The sequence below is a fragment of the Maylandia zebra genome, linkage group LG17 (assembly GCF_041146795.1).
Source record: "Maylandia zebra isolate NMK-2024a linkage group LG17, Mzebra_GT3a, whole genome shotgun sequence".
In the NCBI taxonomy this organism is placed as follows: domain Eukaryota; kingdom Metazoa; phylum Chordata; class Actinopteri; order Cichliformes; family Cichlidae; genus Maylandia; species Maylandia zebra.
Window position 1 is genome coordinate 16,374,262 of NC_135183.1, and position 14,652 is coordinate 16,388,913.

General features: G+C 37.9%; 1 protein-coding gene across 1 annotated transcript in view; it reads left to right on the top strand.

The window, feature by feature from the left end:
* LOC101475191 (ephrin-A2) overlaps positions 1 to 13,881 on the top strand; it is a 66,725-nt gene extending 52,844 nt beyond the window's left edge. The window contains exons 3-5 of the mRNA XM_004564955.2: positions 796 to 1,088; positions 3,776 to 3,841; positions 5,375 to 13,881. Coding sequence (XP_004565012.2) covers positions 796 to 1,088; positions 3,776 to 3,841; positions 5,375 to 5,499 — 484 coding nt within the window. The 3' untranslated portion in view covers positions 5,500 to 13,881. The remainder of the gene's footprint in view (positions 1 to 795; positions 1,089 to 3,775; positions 3,842 to 5,374) is intronic.
* Positions 13,882 to 14,652: the final 771 nt, after the last annotated feature.

The window sequence follows — 14,652 nt, forward strand, 5'->3', positions numbered from 1 at the left end:
GCCTTGGGTGTCTCCCAGGACACTGATAGGGACCTAAACCTGGATGTTTTTTGGGGGTTTTTTTCAAGTTTTTATATTGGATACTGAAATAATGAAGCGTGAATGATTAGCAAATTAATTGGTTTGTTATTTGTTTAACAAAATATTTAATTTAAAAATGAAATATTACCTTTTTTTTTTTTTTAATTATTAATTAAAAAAAACTTGTTTGCTCACTGTTTAATAACAAAATGTTCTGATACAGTTATTAAAACTTTACTTTTAAATCCTCAGTAAAAGTATTTCGAGTATTCAAAATACTGTCCCTAAATATGTTGATTTTGAAATCTTCAGACTGTCCCCATTGTGTTACAGATTAAAGTTCGAAAACGCAAAGACTAAAAAAAGAGTGGTCTGTTTTGTTTGTTGACTTGTTTATGGCAAATTTTACAAAAAAAAAATCACTTAACTATAACTCACAGTTTACTGAGCCTGATTTAGACAACCATTTCAATGTTTTTTTTATGTGTGTATGGAACAAACATTTGTAACTATTTAATACTGAACATCTAAAAGAATGTTCAGATTTTAAAATGCAAGCCCACAAAACAATCTCCAAAAGTTGATTAAATCAGTAAATAAACAAATAAAGTTTGCTGTCTAACTGAACGCTTAAATGAGGCTTGCAGGTTGTAGTTTCACCGTTACAGCTCTGTAAGTCACGTATTATTCATGTCACATAAACATGTATTCTGGATTCTGTGTTCTTATCTTCTTAAATAAAAAAGAAATGACCAAATGTATTCTCTTCCTCAGGTTTTTTCAGGGTGATTACACAGTGGAGGTGGCAATCAATGACTACCTGGATATCTACTGTCCTCACTACGAGGCGACGGAGTCAGCCGTGCACATGGAGCATTATGTGTTGTACATGGTGAACTATGACGGATACATGTCCTGCGACCACCACAGAAAAGGTTTTAAACGCTGGGAATGTAACAGACCACAGAGCCCCAATGGGCCACTCAAGTTCTCTGAGAAGTTTCAGCTCTTTACACCCTTTAGCCTGGGCTTCGAGTTCAGGCCAGGACATGAGTACTACTATATCTGTGAGTACATAGCAGTGTACATACTGTCTGTTTTATATTGCTAAACTGAATATTACTACTTACCGTGTTATTAGGGTCAGGCTCGCTGTGCAAGCTAGATTGATTCCTGCTTGAAGTTGCCAATTTGAAACTATTTTGGAGTCTGAATTATTATTTTTCTGGTCAGATCAGCTGGAATGATTTACTATCAGTGACAGGAAGAATCAGCTGTTAGCTTTGGGGGAAAAAGGCAACTCTCAAAAATATTAATGTAGACACAGATTTTCCTTCCTGTCACACAAAGAATCATACATCCAGTCTTAGTCATGTAACAGACTGGTTGCTACACTGAGTAAATCAGAGCTTCCCAAAGTGTGGGGCCCGCCCCCTAGGGGGGGCACAGAGCCATTGCAGGGGGGGCGAGGTATGAAAAGGGGAAGGAAAAAAAAAAAGGCTTGGACACTGCTAGCACGGGGCGCCCACACAAACGCAAAGCAGCAGATGAAGCATCGCTGAATATGTTTGCAAACCAACTTCATTCTAAGCCAAAGACTAGAAAATATGGTGAAGCATGTCTGCCCTTTGGCTTCACCTGCACAAGTGCCGAGGTAGGTCTCCTCATCAGAACTGGTTTTCCCTTCGTCAGGAGCACGCGCTGGGCTCTCCAAATCACGGGACAACCGTATCCCACATTCTTGATCTTTAGTTCACAAACACTTGTTGTAATGACTAACTACTCCTGACATTTTGGAGATGTTAGCTCTTTATACAGTAAAGTTACAGCAGGATACAAATAACATCAGGCTCATCCTGCCACAATTTGTTCCCCCTGTCTAAATCACAGACAAACAGTATCCCACAGTTTTTCATGTTTTTGAACCTATTTTGCACAGAGAGGCATTTTTTGATTTGATTGCAATGTTGAAAATTATTACACAGGAAAAAAACAACTACACGCAAAATAATCACACCGTGACGCCTCTGCCTTTCTAAATAGAGGGACAGTAACTGCGTGTGTATATGTAAGGTGTAAAACCTGAAGATAGTCATATTAACAGTATTTTGTCTCTATCTGCCATTCTGCAATTCATCTCATGTAAACAATAACGTAGCGCACAGCGTAATGTGAAAAAAAGGCACATACCTTTGACGTTGCGTGACGAACTCTGTGTTCCTCGTCCACACATAAACGCAAAAAAGGAGTTTTAAGAAATCTCAGTTTTCGGTGATTCGAAATGCCGTTTACGTGTGGACGAAACAGCTGCGTTTTCAAAAATACCCGTGTAGGTGTGGACGTAGCATAAAAGAGTAGTTTATTTTATTACTACCTGTAATTTATTGCAGATTACTTTTATTTGCTTAATTATTTACTAAATGTTTGAGGTGTGAAATAAACACCTTTAGCTCTTCATTAAACAAGAGCTCAGGAACATGTAACAATCTAGGCCAACATTTCCTTTAGCTGGATAAGATGGAGGTCTCAGAGATAGTCTAGAGATACAGTGGGGTTATTCTTAATTGCCAGTGTTGGTGTCGATACTATCAATGTTTGGATTGATCTGCCCACCTCTACTTTGTAGTGGCTGAGGCAACATGCTAGTAATGTTACTGCTGACACACTTCCAACAGTGCAGCCACACTAATAGTAATAAAAATACTATTTTTTTTTATTTTTTATTTTTAGAAAAGAATAAAACTAAATCTATAGCGGAGTAAATATCCTAAACATATGACCTTACCTAAAAATAAATTGCCTTTATGTTGTGGCAGCAGACCAATGTCAACAAGCTAGTTTTTTCCCACATGTTGCATTACCTTGTGTAATTGCACTACCACTTACTACAGACATTGGTGAAAGTTTGTAATGGTCTGTTAATTTAGGTTTGAAACTATACAAACAATCTTAACTGACATTATATTTGATTATAAATAATTTGATTATGACATCATTTGATGTTAGCTAACATTAGCTAACTGAGCCTTACGTATGTTTCATGTTGCTCGATAACCAGCCGACATACCAGTAAAAAAAAGTTTAGTTTTCAGATTGAAAAAAGCAAAATCCCTCCATGGAAAGGTTGTTGTCACACTACACCACACACACACCATTAGCTCTATGACGCCTCCATATTCAACATTAGGAAAACTCAGCGGATACAATTTCCACTACTGGGCAGGGTTACAACAATGCAAATAAATAATCCACACAAGCACTTTGTAAATAGTTCAACAATCTTAGAACAATTTTTGTGATGTATTGCTTCTGCTTGTGGGATTGCTCAAAAGCCAAATAAAACCCAGAATGACAACAGAAAAGCTTTAAAAAGGAATTAATATACTCTGGAATGGTGGTGCTCTGCTCTCCAGTGCTGCAACACTTGTAACCAGAATATCATGGAAAGGTCATCTTAAGAAAACCTTTTCTCTATTGTCACTGGAGAATTCAGCATGAGAGGTTTGCAAATAAACATCTAAACAAAGCAGTTTCCTTTGGAAACAAGTACTTCAAAGTTAAAATATCAAAAGTATTTAGAATCTGCACATGCCAACGAGATTGACCAAAAACGTTTTCATGACCTATGACTGGAGAAGCCCCTGGGGGATTTGGAGCAGTCTTCTTACTAACCAAATCTGGGGTAAAATGTTTGTAGTTTACCTCATGACCATAAATTCTCCATGATTTTCTATGGCCTTTGTTTCCTTTGTAGCATCACCGCATCCAAACTTGGGTAGGAAGCCTTGTCTGAAGCTAAAAATCTACGTCAAGCCAACAAGTAAGTTTCTTTCCTTTTTTCTATTTCATATTGTTGTATAATTTTACACCTCTTCTCCCTGATTTGACTATGAAAGTAAAGAGATTTCTCGATTACAATCACAACACACCATTGAGTTATTAGAAAATATTACTGAAGTACTACTTGAACTCAGTGGAATATTAACCGAACTCAAGTTTCATATTTAAAATGCAACATGTACACAAGCTCACTAAGCTGCTATTCTTTCCTCTAAAGCTCAAGATGTGAAACAATTTAAAGTGCTTTAAATTCTGAAATTGTGGGGGGTAGGGGTCGTAACAGGGACTACGCTACGTCGGACTGGACCAGCTACAGGGGCCTGGCTAGCTACGGGTTTTTCAAGGGTGCAAAGCCTGCTCTCCAACTTATTGATCCTGGCCTCCAGAGCTGCAAACAGACTACATTTATTACAAGTATCGTTGTCACTAAGTATCGTTGTCAGAGAAGTAACGAAATATCTGACACAATGAGCAGGGAAGTGCAGGAGGGACAGGTGAAGAGGCACAGGGAGTAAATACTGTCAATATAATTAGTGAGTGAATCAATAGTGAGTGAGTGAGCACTTTGGATATTGCATATGAAGATTACACTATGAAATAAGACCTTATGTATAAATTTTTAATCAAATTGGCTACACAGATAAGCTACACAAAAACAGCACTGTGCCTTGTAACAGGAACAGAAAGTGATACTCTACCAACACCAAGGCATATAGAGCCGAAACCAAACAAGGAAGTGCTTAACTACCTGGTATAACTCAAATGTGCATCTTAAAGCAAATAATCTGTAAGGTGGAGAGGAAAGGCCATCTCACTAATTAGGAAAATCTTGATTTGGAAAAAGCGTTAATTTCTCTGTTTTTGAAAATGCCCTCCATAAAACTACAGCATCTTACCATTCATCAGTGGAAAACAAATAAGAGCCCCAGGTTTCTCTTCAAAGTGAGAGCTCTGATGAGCCAAACATTCCTTTGATCTGAACTAGTAATGACTTTATGAATTTCTTCACAAAAAATGTAATTATTAGAGAAAAAAAAAAAATCAGGGCCATCTCATATATATATTATTATATACAGTAACTTTCAAAACTACTGATTTATTTTTTTCAGTATTTACTTTATCCAAACAATCAGTGTGTCTATTACACTCCAGTCCTACAAAACCACTCAAAGACGCCCTAATTAAGGCTTTGATCTTAAATATAATCAGTCTTTTGCTATCAATGGGCTGAACACAACAGGCCTTTAATGTGCCAGTAATTAACCCCTTACTTAAAAAGCTATCACTTCACCTAGCTTCTCTAAGCTAATTATAGGCTAATCTCTAACATTTCTTTTATCTAAAAATAATTGAAAGAGTAATTGTACAACAGCTAGACTGGACAGGCCCCGTCCCCACCCTGATGTACAAAAATTGGATGGATGGAGGTCTGTGAATAAATTAAAACATTTTGTGATATGTTTACTTGCAGCTCATATTAATTAATGTTGTTCTGATGTTAACTCATTTTCAGATGATTCAGTGTACGACTCTGCGGAGCCCTTCCTGACTGACGATACCACTGGTGGCTGCAGCCTTGCTTTGCCGTCTGCCATGTTGCTCACCCTCCTTCTCATACTCCTCATCTCCTATTCATAGCAGCTTTCTGAGTCAGACCAAGCACCGCCCCATCGCCGCTACCACTCTGAAGAAAACTTGATGAAGGAAACTAATGTAGCTTCCTCTTACTGAACTTTGGCCTTTACCTCAATAATACTCAAAGGCTCGAACAATCAGAGGAGGCAAGAACAGTGGTGGGGGGAGCTTGAGGCTGCATATCAACTCTGTGTGGAATTTCTGGGATCATCCCTGCTCTTCTTTTAATGTTTCTGTCAAGCTGTCATATAAAATTGTGTTACAGATCCACAAGTCAAGACATTAAAGGATCTCATGTTAACATTTCCAGGTTCCATCTCTGAATATTGGTGCATAATGCTTTATTTTTAAAAACTGTGAGGATGATTTATTGTATTTACATCCAACAGCCGCTTCCTGAGTTTTAGACATTGACTGAGATTTATATCCTGCTTAAGACACTAGAGATCTTGTCCTGGTGCATGGTCAATAGTCCAAGTAAATACAAGGTCATAATGACCAAAACTAGCAATATTGCCTTACAATGAGCCATGACCTCAGTTTCACAATCAACCATTGATCAGTGGCATAAGTATCAATCACAGCTAGCTAGGAAAAGGCTGCGAAGAGAGCAATACAAGATGGTGAAAGATGTGCTCTTAGGTCTCTTCCTCAGTTGAGCAATGGTCGCTCACTTTTCACTTTTCAATGTCCTTGACTACCTGCTCAAGTCTTCCTCTTTGTCCAGGATGTGCTTATCCTAGTCTGTCTAGTTCAATGAAACTGTGCACCTACCCTTGTTGCCACAATGGTGATTCTATCTTTACAGAATAACACGTGTGTCTTCCTCTTCTTCATGCTTGTATTGGATGTTGGGGGCTTTGCATTTCTGAGGCAGGCTGCAACTTTCATCTGAAGTTGCCAACCACAAAAATTGTTTCACGATGCATATTTTATCCCTGTTATTAGTTACACTAGCTGGATTTGTCTTGCCGTGAAAGCTCAACTCTTTCTTAAGAATGGCTTTCCCTGCTTGAGAGAGTTGTCTGTCAGATACATTCATCACCCACTAGTCAAAGTGCTTGGTGTGAATTTAGCATACATCTGTCCGTTTCCACCATGCAGCAAGTAGCTCAGACTTCTGCTGTCTCATCTGTGACTATTCATGCTGTTCTCATCTAGAAGCTATCGGTTCCTGGGTTTTTGCCTATTGTGCCTAACTTTTATATGAATGAAATGGAGAAGAGCTCTGATATCCTATCTTGGAACACAGCTGAGCCTTTGGTCCAGATATAAATGACAATCTGGTGGACAAACACATCAAGTTCATCAGTCTAGATATAAAAACGTTACAGGCAATCATTGTCAGACTGTGAAATTACTAATCCATACCCATGCATACCGATCAGTAGTACAAGTTTGACTTTGTTTATCCGCATGACCACAATGTGGGTGTCATCAGGACAGTACAACAGAGCAAACATTTTCCCATACACACAGTGGCCAGGGAAGCTGAAGAACATCATAACAAAGAGACCCTGCATAGATTTGTTTTTTGTGATTTGGTGCTATGGAATAAAATATAACTGAATTGATTGTCCCAGTGGAGCATTTGTCAAAGCTGGCAACATGCTGACCAAACAAAAACCACTGATGAACTGGTGTTTGTTAGGATTGGACAGCTTTTCTTCTTATTTATTTATTTATTTATTTTCACCATTGTGAAATCAAACTCTAAAACATAATACACCAAAAACGAAACAACCATTGCTGAACCAAGGAGGGGGCATAAGAGTATGTCTTTCACCATGTTAAAACGCTGTGATTGCAGCAATTTCCCAGCTCTGTGATAGTACTCGTCTGCTTTGATCAGTGGTAATGGCAGTTTTCATATTAATGGTGGTACTTGTTTTTGTCATGTAACTGCACTGTTTAAAGGTTGGGGAAGCCTACAGTTAGCGCAGACTGAAGAAGTCATTTGTGTTGCAAGGTTTCTTCCACTGAAAACCATGTGTAGAGATCAAAAGAATAAAGTTCCTGGCACTAAATATCTTAATATCTTGCTGTGCAAGTGGTTTCAAGCTAAAGTTGATAATTGAAGGATTTTAGACAAGACACTGGATAAAAATCTTGGCAATATAGGTAACTTTCTTATTATTTAAATGAATACTTTCATCTGTAATTAAAGTCATGGTATTGGTTACAGACAGGCCCCTTATTTTCCCAGTAAACTCCCAAAAACCAAGCTATTAACTTAGCTGTAAATTATTAGTGTATTTGCAACAATGACCCAGACAATTACTAACTACAAACTGTAAAAGAAATTGTTTAAGTGGTGATAACTACACTGTGAAGTATTGGCTTGTTATATTTAATGCAATTACATTTTTTTTTGTTGGGACAGTATGCAATTTTACCTTCCCTGCGAGCAGCACCATGTGACAGCAGGGAAGACAGAATCCCTTTAAAGTAGAAGAGCAGTCTTGCAAAAGCTAGATATAGGGAGGGGCAGCTTTCTGCCATAACTTTATCTTTCAAGAAAAGTGTACATTTATTATGAAAACTTACTGTGAAGTAACGTTAGATAGGGACTCATTTTCAGGAACGTATATGAGCAAAATAAGTTACCTTAAAATCAACCAAAATGTTATTGTATTTTTTCTACTGTTCTAGGCAGCTGTTGGTTTCTGCACTTGTTGGTAACAAAATTAAACATATTATGTAACAGATTTACACATTTTAATTTCTGTGTTAAAATGTACAACTGCAGGTACAGTATGGAACATTTCCAAAATAAAATGCTCAAGAAATTACTAGACTAGTGGTACATATCTAAAATTAGAAACATTCTTTCTCAGAGTGATGCTGAAAGTCACGTTTATCACTTCTGTGCTGGACTACTGTAATTATCAGCATTTCCTAAAAACTCCCTGAGGAGCTTTTAGTTGATCCAAAATGCTACAGCAAGAGTACTGACAGGGACTAGACAGAGAGGGTATTTCGCCCATACTGGCTGCTCTTCATTGGCTCCCTGTTAAATCCAGAATCAAATTTAAAATCCTTCTCATCACATACAAGGTCTTGTATAATTAGTCCCCATTTTATTTTAAAGAGCTTTACAGGACTATATCACCCCAGCAGAGCACTTCACTCTCAGACTGTGGGCTTATTTGTAGTTCCCAGGTGCTTGCTCATAGGCGGTTGACTGATTGTTGGGTTTATTCTGGGGTTGGTTATTGTTATTCTAGGGCAGGGGTGTCGAACTCCAGGCCTCGAGGGCCGGTGTCCCGCAGGTTTTAGATATCACCCCGTTTCAACACACCTGAATCAAATTATTAGTTCATTAACAGGCTTCTGGAGAACTTCAAGACATGTTGAGGTGATAATTTAGCCATTTAAATCAGCTGTGTTGGATCAAGGACACATCTAAAACATGCAGGACACCGGCCCTCGAGGCCTGGAGTTCGACACCTGTGTTCTAGGGTCTTTACCTTACAATATATTACAACAAATTTATTAAAGACATATATACACTACCAGTCAAAAGTTTGGACACACCTTGTCATTTAATGGTTTTTCTTTATTTTTGCAAACACATACTGAAGACATCTATTATATGAGTCAAGCTATATGGAATTATGCAGCAACGAAAAAAGGATAAATAACTTTATACATATCTTATGTTTTAGAATTCTGAAAGTAGCTACCATTTGCTTTGCTGACAGGGCTGCGATAACCTGAAATGGTTGAAATGAAATGGACCATCAGTTGTGCTGTGCAGAAGTCAGGTTGGCACAGAGCTGACAGCCCTAATTTGACAACTGTTAGAATTCATATGGCAAGGACTAGTAAAGAGAAACAACAGTTCATCATTACTTTAAGAACTGACAGTCCGTCAGTCTGGAAAATTTTGAATGTGTTCCCAAGTGCAGTCACAAAAACCATCAAGCACTATGATGAAACTGGCTCACATGTGGACCGCCTCAGGAAAGGAAGACAAAGAGTCACCTCTGCTGCTGAGGATAAATATATCCAAGTCACCAGCTTCAAAAATCACAAGTTAACAGCACCTCAGATTAGAGCCCAGATAAATGCCACACAGAGTTCGAGTACCAGACACATCTCTACATCAACTGTTCAGAGGAGACTGCATGAATCTGCTATTTGCCCTTTATGGTCAAATAGCTGCTAAAAAGCCACTACTAAGGAAAAGCACCAAGCAAAAGAGAGTTGTTTGGGCCAATACAAGGAATGGACATTAGACCAGTGGAAATCTCTGCTTTGGTCTGATGAGTCCAAATTTGAGATGTTTGGTTCCACCCTCCCTATCTTTGTGCAATGCAGAAAAGGTGAACTGATGGTCTCTACATGCATGGTTCCCACCATGAAGCATGGAGGAGGAGGTGTGGTGGTGTAGGAGTGCTTTGCTGGTTGAGGATTTATTCAAAACTGAAGGCACACTGAACCAGTATGGCTACCACAGCATCCTCCAGTGACATACCATCCCATCCAGTTTTTGTTTAGTTGGACCATCATTTATTTTTCAACATGACAGTGACCCCAAACACACCTCCAGGCTGTGTAAGGCCTCTCTGACCAAGAAGGAGAGTGATGGAGTGCTGCGCCAGATGGCCTGGCCTCCGCAGTCACCTGACCTAAACGCAGTTGAGATGGTTTGTGATAAGATGGACTGCAGAGTGAAGGCAAAGGGGCTAACAAGTGCTCAGCATCTCTGTGAACTCCTTCAAGACTGTTGGAAAACCATTTCAGGTGACTTCCTCATGAAGAGTGGCTATTTTTAAGAATCTAAAATATAAAACATGTTTTGAGTTATTTCACACTTTTTTGTTTACTACATAATTTCATGTATTCACTGATAGTTTTGATGCCTTCAGTGAGAATCTACAAAGTAAATAAACATGATAATAAAGAAAAAACATTAAATGTGAAGATGTGTCTAAACTTTTGACTGGTAGTTTATTTACACATACTTGTATATAGTCCCATAGTTTTCAGTGAATGTAAACTGACATCCACTGTGAACTAATAGACAAACCAGGTTAAGCCATGAAGTCCAAAGAATTGTCTGTAGATCTCTGAGACAGGATTGTATTGACAAACAGATCAGGGAAGGGTACAGAAAAACATCTGCAGCATTGAAGGTCACCAGGACTCTTCCCAGAGCTGGCTGCTCAGCCAATCTGAACAGTATTATTGCCAAAAGGCACTATCCAGGTAACTCTCAGAGCATGATAAACAAAATTCTCTGCTCTGATGAAACAAAGATTGAAATCTTTGGCTTGAATGCAAAGTGTCATGTCTTATGCAAACCTGGAACTGCTCATCACCTGGTCAGTATAATTACTACAGTGAAGCATGGTGGTGGCAGCATCATACTGTCAGGATGCTTTTTTTGCCAGCAGGAGTCAGGGTGGAAAACTGTAAGGCCTAGTTTAGGGTTAAGGGAAAGATTAATACAGAAATCTACATGGAAATCTTTGATGATAACCTTTTAGAGCACTTTGAACCTAAAGGATCAAGACTCTAAGCACACAGCCCAGATAACAAAGGAGTGGGAGTGGCTTTGGGACCAATTTGTGAATGTCCTGAACCAGAGGCTAGACTTGAAGCTGACTGAATATCTGAAAGGATCTGAAAATGGCTGTTCACCAGTTCTCCACATCCAACCTGATGAAGCTTGAAAGATTCAGCAAAGAAGAATGGGAGAAATTGTAAGTAGGTATGTCAAGCTTGGAGCATCATACTAAAAAAAAAATCTGAGGCTGTAATTGCTGCCAAAAGTGATTCAACAAAGTATTCACCAAATACTTATGTACGTTATATTTTTGTTTTTTCTTGTCTTGTATAATATATTTTGCATAAAGTTGCACGAGATATTGTACAAGTAGATGATTATCCCACAAAAGCCTTTAAAGTATGTTTTTCAGCAACAAAGTTTGAATAGTGAGATCAATAGGACCTAAGGAATTATATCTTGTTAGAATACTTGTGTTGTTTTTAGTACAGCATCTTACACACTTACACAGACAAATGCTGACATACACTGTTAGGATTTTGTTAGGGTTGGGTTTAGACCTTTGTCTGTACAGTTTCTGATTCTTATAATCTTGAGGTCACTTGAATGTATGTTTGACTTAGCATGACCTTTGTCTATGGCTGCTGAAAGCAAGCAGACAACGTGAGGTAAGCGTAGACTTTATTAAAAGTTTACAAAGCTCCCATGTATGAAAACAGAGGCTAATGTGGAAGTGCCTTGAACCTTCTTTTTCATGGCTAGCACGGTGTAACGCCATTAACCGAAAGAAATGAGATGTGTATATGGTCTCGATAAATATTTTCCCAATTAGGTTATTAGTCAATCACTATCTTGAAGTTGCCTTCAGTAACACATTATGTTTGTCAAATAAACTGTAGTCCAATTTAGAGTCAAAAGAAAAAGCATGTTATGCTTTGTCAACCAGTGAAAACAGGATCTCATGTAGAACTATTGTGTGCCCTTCAGCTCAGTCTCTCATTCAAATTGATAACTTTGGTTTCACAAAACAAGATGATAATTACTTAAACCAACACTTGACTTGACAGTATATGTACTCCTTTTATATACTCTATGAAGTTTCATGAACTCACAGCTAACATTGTGTCACAAGTAAAGTAATTTAAAGTAGCTTCACTAACTGACAAATCAAACTATTACATGTATCTATAAAACCAAATACCTTCACAGGTGTGAAATTGTGTTAGTTATTGTATTTCATAGTAAGTAGTCACTTTTGTAAAAGTGTTATTCTGAATTAACAACATAATTAGTTCAGAAATTCATACTTTTTCAATAATGTAATAAAAGCTCTCTGTAATCACGCTCTCAGTTATAAACCCCAAGAACTTGATTTTGTTTGTCTGGATGTAGCGTTTTCAGAGGGAGAAATGCTTCGTCAGTCGTGGTCTCACGGCCAATGATGGATGGTCTTTGATCATAATAATTATCAAAAGCTGACCTCACAGCCCATTCTTCACCAGTGGTGCTAGTTTCAGTCATTATGCAAATGTGCTGTTTATAAGGTTGGGGAAACCTGCAGTGAGCTGAGACTGAAGAAGTTACTTGGATGAGTGACGAAAAATTTCTCTCTCTCACTGAAAACGCTACGTCCAGATGAACAGAATCAACTCTTTGAGATTTCTTTACCTGGATGATTGAGCATGCATCAAGATATCAGTTATATAGAAAAGAGTAAAGTGGAATAATGTGGCTGATTTCACTCTCACATTATAAGTGTTAAGAAGAAAATGATAGGGAAGCCTATCTATGATTCTTACTGTTCTAGTCAATGGCCTTTTGTTTCTGCCAAAGACTCTTGTGAAATATGTCTAATGGATAAATCTTTAGGGTCAGGGTCAGTTAAAGGGGAGGAGTGTGTTTTATTATTTTCTGAACTGTGATGTTTTGTTGTTTAAAAAATGTCGTGTGCAAAACACAAATGAAGAAATAGAAAAATGGCCTTTTACCTCACTGGTGCTGGATTTTTCATAACTGATAAACAGCGACACAGTGTGGTTTTAGATCTAGTCTTTTTTTTTTGTTCTTCCCATCTCTTCATACCATCCCCCTTTTTTTCCTGATGGCTGGACAGTGTGTCCTTGGAAGTAAATAAGCAGGGACTTGTTGAGAAATGCAGTATATCCAATGAACACACTGAGATAGATTCTGATGATGACAAACCACTTGTACTCCAATGAAGAACTAACAAAACAAGAGGATGTAGATGCTAATGTCTGTATCAACAACACGTTGTTTTTTAAATTTGTATTTTATTTTTTTCCATCTTTCTGTTTATGAATTTATTGGTAGAACTGAGAAGTGATCTGTCTGATGTTTGTAACTGTTTGTTGTTGTTGTTTTACATGCATTGCAATGGTCTCTTGTTGCTTGGTAAGTAATAGATTTGATTTCTTTGTTGAGTTCAGTCATTATGTAGCATAAGATGATGTGATGGAGGGGAGGAAAGAAATCTACAGGAAATTAGTTCTGATTGTGGTTTTTGTGAGTGGGAGTGAGAGCGAGCTCTCCCTGTCATCTGGTTTACAGCGTCTGAGAAAAAGTTTTTCTACACTCGAGTGTCTGAATATTTTATTCCTTTTAAGAAAAAAGTAATAAAAGTTCTTGTATATTTTCATATTGAATGCAAATGAAATCCTGTTGTAAAACAGGTATTTTTCAGATTAGATAAAGAGCTATGGAAAAGTTAGATGTCATCAGGACTTGTGCTAGCACTGCAGGAAGAATAAAACTTCAAAATGCATTTATTTAATTTAAGTAATCTCAGAGAGAAAATGTGTGAATCTTTGATAAACTTACCACAGAAACAAATAAAAATAAAATCCACTAAAGGTGCATCTTCCTTCATTGTTGCATTTGACCAATTTTTGACAGGTTCCACTGGCATACAGGGGCCCGTGTGCTGTCGCGTATCACACGCCCTGTATAAATGCGTAATTAAAGGGACCCCCCCTCAAATATTCACTGTTCTTCCTCCAGACAAATTATTTACTGTTATTTCTGTACATATGATAGTGAACTTATCTCTATTTACAAATAAAGACGTGTTTGCATGCAACACACTACCCCTCCCTCTCCCATAATGATAATGAACAGTTCTCAAACTGAATTCACCTTTATTACTTATGGATCAAGTACTTAAAAGCAGAAGGTAAGAATACTCAGGTAAGTATGAACCCATTTGTATTCATTTTACTTAATTTTTGTGTGGGGCAAAAATTACACAAATAATGCAGTAAAGTCTATTCTCTCCTCCCTGCAAAACAAGCAAGAAGTACAGAAAAAAAGAGACTGGATTATGCTAAAGATCATATCAGTGAACCGGGAATATGAAACCCTGAGAGAAGTTGCCTAATCACAAGTTTAACTGAAAGAGGCAGCCTTAAGTGTGCTGTGAAAACTCAAATACTAGATACGAGGAACAAAACATAATAACAAAGAAAACATAGCAAAACTGAAAACATTCAGCAGGGGACGCAAGAGTGTCAAAGTAAAACAGGAACCAAGAAACATTCACAAAGACGTAGACTTGACACTGGGACGTGGAGACATAACTGACTGGGGAGACAGAAGGAACATGGAGACAAGGGTGACTAGACATG